Source organism: Pyxicephalus adspersus, chromosome Z, assembly GCF_032062135.1.
Source record: "Pyxicephalus adspersus chromosome Z, UCB_Pads_2.0, whole genome shotgun sequence".
Taxonomy (NCBI): Eukaryota; Metazoa; Chordata; class Amphibia; order Anura; family Pyxicephalidae; genus Pyxicephalus; species Pyxicephalus adspersus.
This window is the reverse complement of record NC_092871.1, coordinates 88,464,307-88,476,519: the sequence shown is the minus strand read 5'-3', so window position 1 is coordinate 88,476,519 and position 12,213 is coordinate 88,464,307. Positions and strand designations below refer to the sequence as shown.

At 38.1% G+C, this 12,213-nt stretch overlaps 1 protein-coding gene across 1 annotated transcript in view; it reads left to right on the top strand.

Annotated features, from left to right (window-relative positions):
- The window catches only part of AR (androgen receptor), a 122,844-nt gene that overhangs the window by 90,504 nt on the left and 20,127 nt on the right, over nt 1-12,213 (top strand). Inside the window, exons 4-5 of the mRNA XM_072429434.1 lie at nt 6,883-7,173; nt 9,184-9,328. Of these exons, the coding sequence (XP_072285535.1) occupies nt 6,883-7,173; nt 9,184-9,328 (436 nt within the window). The remainder of the gene's footprint in view (nt 1-6,882; nt 7,174-9,183; nt 9,329-12,213) is intronic.

Here is a 12,213-nt window from a genome sequence, read left to right as displayed (position 1 = left end):
TTTGATCTCAATCCACCCACAACCAACAGGGCTACAAAGACGTAATCTCTTTGTCGGCCTCCTATTTTTGACCTCCAGACATTATATTTATTGCCTTATTTTTTTTAATGAGAACCAGAGAGAGTTTATGTTGTATTGCAGATAAGCATCGCCGGTTGGCACCCATCCCGCTGATTTCTGATTGTCTGCATTTTGTAACAGCTCTGAAATGATTTTTTTTTTATTTTGAATACAAGCAGCTGCTTTTATTAGGTTTATAAAACACTTTGGCTAAAAAGACTTTCTATCTAATATTATTACTTGAGCTTTGAGCTTTTGAAAGGTTCCATCACATGCAAGGAAAACAGATACAATTCTAAGCAAAGCGATTTATTCTGAACGGTGCTGCAATATTATCTGGCCAGCAAATGTTGTCCCTGCTTATTTCCAAAAGTTTTGTAGGATCTCAGCTTGCAGAAAGTCTGTGGATCTGGTAGACTTAATAGACTTCAGACATTTGTTTTTTTTGTATTTGTTAATATGAAACATTTGAAAACTTCCTTGGCTGGTGAACATCATAAATATGGCAATGAAATGATTCAGAGATGCTAAAAATCATGTATTGGTACCCTTATGAACTACAGTGTGTGGTCAAATACAGCTATATTACTTCCCATTCCAAAACTATTGCCTTTAATATGAAACCATCCCTGCCCCTAGATCATTATTATGGACTCCCCCCCCCCCCCGGCCAATAATATAGAATTAAAATCTCCTCCACTATTCTGGGAAGGCTTTCATAGGATTTTGGGTTTTGCCTTTGGGATTTGGATGAGAAGACCTGGCTCACTATTCCAACTCACCCCAAAGGTATTCAGTAGGTTTGAGGTCAGGGCTGAACTTGTGTTCCTCCACATCAAACTGGTGACCCCATGTCTTTATGGTGGAACAGAACAGGGTTTTCACCAAACTGTGACCACAAGGCTGGAAGTGCACAATTGTCATTGTTTTACAAGGACACCTCGCTGGAGGCATTTAAACTCCACCATTAATTTGGCTCTAGTGTTCTTTATTGGACAGCAAAGGTTTTTTCTTTCCTACCACAGACCCCAACCCATGCAGGAAAATTGATGCAATCTTTGTTAATAGACGCTTGGACTTTGACACCAACTGATGCAAGTCGTCTGCATCAATTGGGAGCTCTTATGCTGAATTTGTTGGGTCATCCAGTCCTGGATAAAGTAGAAGCAATTTAAAATCTACTCTTCTTGTAAATTACTTTCTGTACAATGGAATGATTGATGAGTTCAAATATTATGGTGATCCTAAATCCCTTTCCAGAGTTATATTCATCCATAAACTTCTGTCTGAAGGTCTTTGAGCGCCTATTTGATTTTGGCTTGATGACCTCACACACATATGTAGCAAAAAAAAGACCAAAATTTTGATCTGTGGGTTTTTGAAGATCCTCTAACTACTCATAGCTAGTTGATCTAGAGACCTCATGAGTTTTTTTTTGTTCACATCTTCAACCTTAGGCTTTTTTTGAATAAAGATTCGATGTTTGCCTATTCAGATACATTGGGCCTGATTTATTAAAGCTCTCCATGGCTGGAGAGGATACAGTTTCATCAGTGAAGCTGGGTGATCCAGCAAACTTGGAATTAATTTCTTCAATGCAAAGAATGTTTAGCAAATGTTTCAAATCCTGGACCAGGTCCATTGCGGGTTTGCTGGATCATCCAACTTCACTGAGGAACGTATATTCTTTCTAGCCTTGGAGAGCTTTAATAAATCTGGCCCATTGAAACAATTTCCAAGAAGTGTACGTATTTCTTCACATGACTGTAACTGTTTCTTTTACATATATAAAGTCCTGAATTGTACAATTTGTCTTTAAATGTTTGAAGAAACACAAATCCTGCTGAACCCGTTCCTCCACTCGTTGGGTTTTCTCCAGAACTTAGAGGTGGCAACTCCTTTCTTCCTATAGAAAGCCATCCCAGGTAATTGAATTGAGGTAGAAGATAGAACACATTCTTCAGAGATATGTTTTTGTGCCACACTTGACGTGAGGTGTGTAAGCATAGGAAAGCCATTAATGATTATTGGAAACTGTGAGAAAGCTATCCAAGGAGCCAACACTGAACCCTTGCTTCATAGAACTAGGTAATTACTTATATAGAATGTTCTGAGTAAAGCAGGCAAGCCACTGGCAATGAAAGACCAGTTTTAGATTAAGAAACATCAATATTTATGTCTCTTTGGTAACGTGAGATGTGCTGAATCGGATAGTGTGAAGTAAAATGACTCTATTCTCCTGAACTGTCTTCTCTCTACATTAAATGAGAATGCAAGAGGACTACAAAGAATACCAAGCATTGTTAAAGTATTAATCAACACCAGACAATAAAAAATATTTCTGGCTAAGGTCCGAAAATGATGGAATAGGAAAAAAATCAGTTATTCTCATGTTTCTTGAAGGTCATTGTCTAGCAACTTACTATTCATTTTTCATAACTATGTCCTCATAACCAAATCATAGATGGGCCTTGTTTATGGATGCTGCCCAAGGGTCTTTTCACACCAACAATTATACAGCACACTGCTTATGTGTGAATCGGTGCAGCAAACTGCTCTGCACATAACCTCCTGTTCACTCACCTTTTAATGCAGCCACTGTGCAATCAAAAGCAACTTGTTGCATTTAGAAACCTGACCACAATGGCTGCAGCCACATTCAAACAATGGTCCTATTCCCTGGTGGTCTTAATCTCTTAAATGTTAGAGCTTTCCACCCTGGTTAGTGGAGCCTACAGCAAAAGTCTTTAATTTGCCGTAGGTTTAAAATTCCCCTATTATATTATATCCCCTATATTCCCCTACAGTCCAAAAATGGGTGGACAACTCCTCCTTTCCTTAGATATACAGAATATACAATGTCACCCAGGGACAACCACCCCATCTGAATACTGGTATGCTGCTTTAAATTACATTTTGATTTATTTTTGGGTTTAGATACACTTAAATTTCTTTCCTTTTATTCTGATGTAGTGAGCTATCAAAGAAAGTTATAATGAAATAGATATGTTTTTCATAGTCATAGGTCATTTAAGTCCAGATGCTTGTGTCAAATTTAATCAGTTTGCTGTCAACTTTACTGTTTTTATTTAAATTTAGAAAAATGGAGAACTTGGGTAGAAGCAGTGATCTCACATATGATTGCCACTTTTAATGAGCACTTTGCAAACCTGAAAAATTGATATATGAATAATATAAATGATAAATAATAACAAGGCAATAATACTAAGCATCCTTGTCCCTTGATCTCAGTCACAGGTAATAAAAGTTGTAGAAGAGGAACAAGTCACACAGAGTTAAAAAGAGAACTGAATTCCACATTTTTTTTAACATTAATTTCACTGGTATGAATCGACCACAGGCTAACAAAGGTGCCTTTTCCTGAACTTGAAGAAATATCTTAAATGGGGAGCCTGAGGTGTTAGCGGCAATCTGCTGAATAATTTTGCATTAACCTCTCAGAGGACTGGATGGATTTCAGTGAATGTTAAGTCATCTTAAAGTGGAAAAAATGTGATATTTAGATGGCAGTTGCTTCCAACGAGAGTATAATATGGCCAAGTATGTGATCACCAAACTATCACAGCTACGTATATAGCCATAGTATGTGCCCCCCATACAAAAATGAGAATTTAGGTATCTCCTGTTAATCCTCCATCATACAAAGACATTGTAGACAATTGTTCTCTTCCAGGCTTGCGGTCACAGTTTGGTGAAGACCCTTTTCTGTTCCCCCATGACTGTACCCCGGGGTACAAAGCCCCCTTCATTAAGACATGGGGTCACCATGGGGTTACAAAATAATTCCCGTAAGGATGTAATGTCAGATGTCCAAAACCTGTTTACTGTTTCCCAATGACTGTACCCCGGGGTACAAAGCCAGCTCATAAAGACATGGGGTCACCAGTTTGGAGGAACTTGAGCATTCTGAAAAGAGCCCTGACCTCATCCTACTGAACACCCTTGGAAAGAATTGAATTGATGAGCCAAATCTTCCTATCTAACACCAAACCTACCTATATGGTCAGATGTATGGAAGACAGCTCCCCAAATGATGGAAACCAGTTGTCCACAGTTGAAGGACCTGCTAATCCTCCATCATACAAAGACATTGTAGACAATTGTGCTCTTCCAGCCTTGTGGTCACAGTTTGGTGAAGACCCTTTTCTGTTCCCCCATGACTGTGCCCCGGGGTACAAAGCCCCCTCCATAAAGACATGGGGTCACCAGTTTGGTGTGGAGGAACTCAAGTGTCCTGCACAGAGCCCTGACCTCATCCTACTGAACACCTTTGGGGTGAATTGGAATGGTGAGCCCGGTCTTCTCATTCACCATCAGTACCTGACCTCACCAATAGGGGGCAAATTCCAACAGACCAATTAGTTGGCATGTCAATCTAAGGTCCATATCCTGGAAAAGCAACATTCGTCCCAGATTACAGAGTATTACCACAGAACATAAAGTGTATGAACATGCTTAAATTGGCTGAACTATAAAGTTATAATCCTCAATTTTTAGTTTATGTTAAGTTTTTATTATTTGAAAGCAGAACTGAACTTGCAATACTTACCACTCCTTATTCTCTGGCAGGCCGTTGCCATCTTCTTCGTCTTCTCTACCTGTAGACAATCTTTAGTCATTAAGCTGGGCTGGAATGACGTAACTCCCATTCATTCCCAACATGCACAGGGGAAACCGGGATGGTTATGTATCCTGACATCCAAAACTGATGCTTTACATGTGCAGCTTAGCTTTTTGCCAGATACAAGGCAGGTGGCATTATTTCAGAAGAGACATCACCTGTCAAGGGGACATGACCTCCCTGATCGTGAGTTCTTGAAAATGGAACTTAAGTTCCACTTTTAAGTCAGAGATGGTAATCATAACCATAATATGGATTTTCTAATAGTCTGAGCTTCTACTTTTTTAAACTGTCAATTGGGTTCAAAAGCCTGCAGTAATATTAGATCATCACAATCATTTCCCAGTTTTCTTCATCTACTAATCAGCAACAATTTATTGTTTACGTGTAAAATGTATTGTATTTGTACACCAGAAGAAAAGGGCAAATAGAAAATAGTTTTGTTTGTTCTACTTTGTTTTCTTTAACACTAACAGACTCTCCAAGCTCTTGCTTTATAAATAAAAAAATGATAATAAATTATGTTGATTGGGGCATGCTTGGAACACGTTAGGACTCTGGATAATAAGTCTGATTTATCTTCCTCAATGATCACATACAGAAGTGTGACTGCTAATGTAATCAAGACCCAGTTACTTGTTTGCTATATGTAAATCTCTGTCCAGCTTTATTCACCATCTTCCATTTTGTTATTATTAAACAGTTTTGCACAATAGGTTTATTACTAGACATCCAAACACAGTTCACAAAAAGTTCAGGAGTCATAGGCATAACTCATATAAGCAAATGTATACACACGTTGCTATATAAATTATCTGCCATGACACCTAAGCAGTAGCATCACGGTTGTTTGCACGATTGAGAGGGTTTGGCACAACCATTTCCAGGTTGAGTGGATTTTTTTGTAGCATCCTTGCACTGTGAATGTTTGTGTTTGTGGTTTGTGACATCACGAAAATATAAAGCATAGCCCTGCCCTGGTTTACCAAACCTTAACTCAACCTCAGCCTAATACGTAACCAATAATTTGCTCTTACTGTAACACCCAATATCATCCTTAAAACTTAACTCTTAATCCCTAAAACTTGACCCTACCCTTGGTCTTGACTCTAACATTTAACCCAGCTCTAATCTTTCACCAGTGTTTCCCAACCATAGTTCCTCCAGAGGTTGCTGGGGGGGGGCAATGGGCAGTTTGCACCTCTCATGTCATTGTAGGTGACCCCAATGATCTTTTTGGCTATCTGTAAGGATGACATTCTTCCCACTGACCAGCAATGTAAGAGGAATTCTTCTCACTGACCCCCACACTAATATACTGTGATCTGCAGAAATAATATTTATAGAAGGGGTTCCCTGAAGACTTTAACGTTTATTTTAAGAGTTCCCCCATGCTAAAAACATTGATAAAGGCTGAAACAATTGACCTGTATGATGAGGAGAAGGGTTTTAAGAAAATACTTCCTCCTGTCTCCCTATGTTGGAAGCTTGAGAGCTGCCTTACACCATAATGTCTTGTCTAAGGAAAAATTCCAAACCCTTATTACTCCCAATTATTCACTTCCTGTGTTCATAATGTGTTCCTTTGCCCTAGGTGAAGACTGCTGGTGTCCCAATCGTTACTTCCCACCATTTTACCCATTTACATACAAAACCATTCACTACCTTTGTGCATTTTTCACAATTTATGCTAAGGTCTTTTATTTTAGTGGATTTATGCAATGTTACATTTTGTTTTGATCATTTTACATAAAATGCACTTAAAAAACATTGAAAACAAAATGAATTTTATTAAAGCAGACCTTTGATCCAAATGCCAAATAATTTTTAATTCAAATATAATTTTCCGAGCTTATCTATTCCAGGTTTGATGATGGACCTGTGAATGGCATTCTATGGCAACTATAAAATGGGAATCGTCCCACATATCCTGCAATGAGATGAAGCCCTAATGTATTCTTTACTTTGGTAATTGGTATTCAATGTAGGATTTGAATGTGCTATCAAATTTGAAGATTTTTTAAGATATGAACCTTTTACAAAAAGGGTAAATAATACCAGGACTGTGCCAAGCAATGCAATGACCTTCTGATCTCATGAATTTTTTATAGGCAGTTGAAAACTTTGATAAAAATATGGAAACTAAATACCACCTTTGTGTTATCTTTTTTTTTTTGCAGCACGCAAACTAAAAAAGTTGGGTAATCTAAAGGCTCAGGAAGAGTTGGAAGGATCTCCCGGCCAAGGGGATGGAAGAGAGATGACACCAAACATGTCCATTCCATTACAACTGGAGGGCTATAGCTGCCAACCAATTTTCCTGAATGTGCTGGAGGCCATCGAGCCTATGGTGGTTTGCTCTGGACACGACAACAACCAGCCTGATAGTTTTGCATTGCTATTGAGCAGCCTCAATGAGCTGGGAGAGAGGCAGCTGGTGCATGTAGTGAAATGGGCAAAAGCATTACCAGGTAGGTAGTTCTTTTACAAACACAATGCAGAAGAGATGAAGTATAAAGAAGTGACATTACTTTTAGGCACACTTAATTAGATGGGCAAGAAGCTGTGAAAGTGTGGACTGATAGATTGTATGGCATCATTTTTGTATGTACAGTAGCCATATGATAAAATACGTGGAACCCCTTCCAAATGACTCAGTTCAGGTGTCCCCAGTGAAGGGTCCTGGTTATCCTCAATCATACAAATACATTGTGGACAATTGGGCTCCTCCAGCCTTGTGGTGACAGTTTTCTGTTCCCCCATGACTGTGCCCTGGGTACAAAGCCAGCTCCATAAAGACATGGGGTCACAAGTTTGGTGTGGAGGAACTCGGGTGTCCTGCACAGAGCCCTGACCTAACCCTACTGAACACCTTTGTGATGAATTGGAATGGTGAGCCAGGCCTTCTCACCCAACTTCAGTACTTGACCTCACCAACTGGGACAAGTTACCACCTCCAAAATTTGGTGAAATAGAGGACAATGGTATAGGGGGGTCATAACATATCAATGACCATTGTTTTGGAGGGGATGTCCACCAGGCTCATATAGGTGTTATGGCCACCCTTGTCCATATAGTGTACTTTAGCCGATTTGCCTTTAGCAGGTTCTGTCTCCATCAACAACAATGTGGAATTGCCCTCCCATCCACCAATCAGACTCTTTATTTCGACATTTATTATTCATCAGGTTAAGTTTGTCTTTCACAAGATTTACATCTAAAGGATGCTATTTCATTAGGTCAGGTTGCCGGAATGATGAGTGAGATTCGTTTTGCAATTAGAGAACCAAGAAATCCAATAGAAGGCAGTGTAGAAGCTTCTCTGTTATATCAGATTGAATTTCTTAATAAAACCTGAACTTCAGGCACATAAAAAAGAACAAATTAAATTTTCTTTATAAGCTATAACACAACCTTACATGTAACTTTCAAATGCTCACAGAGCTGACTTGGTATCAGCCTTCCAAAGTCATATGTATAGCAGAGCTTAGGCTGGATTAATGAAAAGCAGCATCAGTCGGTTTTGCTAAATGTGCTACCAAGGTGAATTATAGAAGGAGATGAAAGTGTGACAGAGAGATGAGCTCATAGGTTTGCTGTATTTCCTTGTCTGTCCAATCACAGACTGCTGAGTCACTGCTGAAAGAGGACAGTAGGGGGTGCTGAGGTGCTGGGAGATCAAATTTGAGAATGAATTGCTTCACATTTACAGCAACTACAGAGATCAATGAGTTTTAAAATTTAAAAATGTTTTTAAAAAATTTAAAAAAATTAAAAAAATTTAAAAATTTCCTTCTTGTTAAGACTATTTAAACACTGAATATCCATTGTCTGACAGCAGAACTATTTAGTATTAGTGTTAGAGGCTGGAATGTGTTATTTAACTTAGTGGTTGAGTGTTTCATTTTGCTTTGTGTGATGAGTGAAATGGCTAAATTAAATGTTAAAGCACAGACCAGGCACGGTTTGGGCTTTAGATGTCAAAAAAGTCCAGCTCATGTTTTTGTAAGAACAAATTCAATTGTATTGGTCCAAATATAGGGTTAGCATACTTTTTATTACAATAAATTATTAAATATTAACAGGAAGAAAGATAAAAGGGAGCCTAAATCTCAAGAAGGGCATTCGCCACCCCTCCTACCTATATGCTTTGCATATGTTGCTTGTATATTTGTAGTGATATGAGTTAGGTGTATATATATATATATATATATATATATATATATATATATATATATATGTATAAAATTAATATATATATATATATATATGTACAGGTTCAAATTTAAAAAAACACACAAAAAATTCATAAAACAAGCTAAAACAAGGGTTCTAGTCCACCCCATTTCAGGGTACTCTTATCCCTTTCTCAGGGAGGTCTGCAGACCTCAGAACCAGGTGATTGTTTTTTTGTCCCTGTTCAGGATTGCTGTCTGCTCCGTTGTGAATATGTTACAATTGTTTGCTTTACACACGTCTAGGTTTCCGTAACCTGCATGTAAATGACCAAATGACTGTCATACAGTACTCCTGGATGGGCCTTATGATATTCGCTATGGGATGGAGGTCATTCAAAAATGTCAACTCAAGAATGCTGTACTTTGCTCCAGATTTGGTGTTTAATGAGTAAGTTTATGGTTGCATGTTTTATCATTGATTGTATGGAACATTAATTACAATATTTTACAATAAATGTGCAAAGCTTAATATTTTCACTGCTAGAGCTATTTTCGTATTCTGCAACTATCTGGGTAAGTGTCCAGTCCATTGCATCCAGTCACAACCTAAAACAATTTAGATTCCACCTGAGTTTTAATTAGGCACAGCCACATCACCAAGTGAATAACAAAGTATTAGGACTTTTAAAGCAAAATGATATGTTTTCAAACAAAATTGTAATAAAAAAATATAAAAGCTTACTTTATTATGTACATATTATTTAAAACATCATCAGACACACAATAATTAAAAAAGTATAAAAACACTATGCAGCAATATAAGTCTCCTTAGGGGACAACTCCTTGGGGTATCCCAAAGTTCAACGCGTTTCACGGAAACCAGTCCGCTTTCTCAAGAAAAGCAGATATAAATACCCCGGTTGCAGATTATCGGCTGAAGATCTCTTACACAAAGATTCCAAAAAGTATAAAAACACTATGCACCAATATAAATCTCCCTAGGGAGATAATTAGGATGTAGGCAGAGCAGCAGCAGAAACAGGGAGTAGACTCCTAAGGGGTAGCTTCCATTTGCATCAAGCTTGCTACATACAAGACTAAGCATGTCATTTCTCCTGGTTTACCAAAGGTGAATGGAACCAAGCTAATTTGCCCTGGAGAGGAGTTTCTCCTCCATTGGAGTATACTCCCTGTTTCTGCTGCTGCTCTGCCTACATCCTAATTATCTCCCTAAGGAGATTTATATTGGTGTGTAGTCTTTTTATACTTTTTGGAATCTTTGTGTGACCAAAGATGTTTTAATAATACGTACATAATAAAGTATGCTTTTATATTTTTTATTACAATTTAATTTGAAAACATATCATTTGGCCTTAAAAATCCCAATATATGGTTATTCACCATTTTCTGTGGTTACATCCAGTCACTACTTTATTTTAAGACAGGTTGAAGTTATTCTTGAGCATCGGGTTCTCATAGAAGACATAATAAAGAAGGGGGCTGGTCAGTGCACCAAAATCTACTGAAGATTAGGAAGTTGGGTGCCTTTTTTAATTGTCACACTTTTTGGATGGTTTCACAGTGGAAGGTGTTTACAATAAGGCATTGAGTGCTAATGTCACCTGCTGGGTAAAATTTCAGGTGTGTTCTGCACTCTATCTAACATAATTTTGCTATTTTGCTTCCTATTGCAACCAGCCCTTTGCAGAGCCGTGTGGAACTGATCCTTGGTCTATACTTATGATTGGCCTACAGTGAACTGGTCACCTCCATCCATTAGACTAGTCTTTGTTAACCTTTTTAACATGGGGGAACCCTTGAGATAACTTTCAGGTCTTAGGGAACCCTTTTATAATTACCATATCCACAGCTCACAATACATTGTGGTGATGGGAAGAATTCATCTTACATTGCTGGCCAGTGGGAATGATGTCACCCTTACAGATAGGCAAAAAGATCATTGGGGTCACCTAAACTGACCTGAAAGTTACAAATTTGGCTCAAGTATCCCCCAGCAATGTCTGGAGGAACCTTGGGGTTCATGTAACACTGGTTGAGAAACACTGCTTTAGACCTTAATTAGCTGCAAGCTATCAAGGTTGTTGCAAGTAACTGAGAGTAAAAAATTAAGAAGGATAATTTGGACAATTGTATTTCAGGTGATATATAGCAATAGTAGCAAATTTATTGCAGATGAAATGTTGCAAAGTGACCAGCAGTAGCTGTCCCTAGGATGTAGCCTTTCACCGTCTGATAAACTTCACCACCGTATGGAAAGAAAGTAATGACCTAATGCAAAAAAGTTCAAACCTACTTTCAAAACAAGATAGGGTAATATCCACAAAAATCCATAACTGAAAAAGCTAGGTGGAAAAGGATCCAATAGCCTCTGGAGCCAGGAATTAGACTGGGTTCAAATGTGATCCAGATGTTGAAGGCAAAGGAGCCACATCAGTAAGAAGAACAGCAGAATTCTTGCAACATTCAGGCAGAAACTTTGCTGTAATGATTTGCTGCTTGCATACTTCAAGAACAACGCAGGCTTCTCCCCTCTGTATTCATAATCCTTATACAATCAGGCAAACTGGTATTATGAGGGTTTACCATAGATAGGCTGGCCTACATTTTTTTTTTGGGGGGTGGGGGTTATTCAGTTGATTTCTCTTTATGTCCTGGTCCTGATCTTTTGACAATTTCAGAATGTGGAATTTTCCATATTTTAATACAGCTGAAAATATGTAAACCTGTCATGTAGTGAATGCAATATGATTGCTCAAGCTTGTAAATATGAGATTTACTACTAAATTGTGGTGTTCAAAGCAAAATGCTTTTCCGTGCAGTCCTGGGTCTGCTAACTAAAACTAATTATGCAAGATCTTGTTGCAGCCTTAGTTTTATTTTCTGAATGAGCTAAACATTTATTGTTTATTAGCAAGAAGCACTATTTGTGTATTCCAATTTGCAAATTGTACAAATGATAAAATAGCTGTATCCTTTACTGACTCAGCTTTGTCTTAGAAGATTATTTGCTGGGGAAAAATATTACAATTGCTGCAAGTATAAAGTCCAGACAATGAGCAGTGCACCTATATTATATGGAATTTGGACATCTTACCATCACACCTACCTATATAGCTTGGTGGTGGCCATAGGTATGTGTACCCGCATCCCAATGATAGGGGTCCAACAAGATGAACTTGTTGAACATCCAATTCCAAAACCATGGCTATTATTATGTCATTGTTTCCCCATTGTGTCTTTATTACCCTATACCTTTCTGTGAAGGTTTTACACAAAATTTTAGAGTCTATTTGTGTTAATTGATGCCCCTTT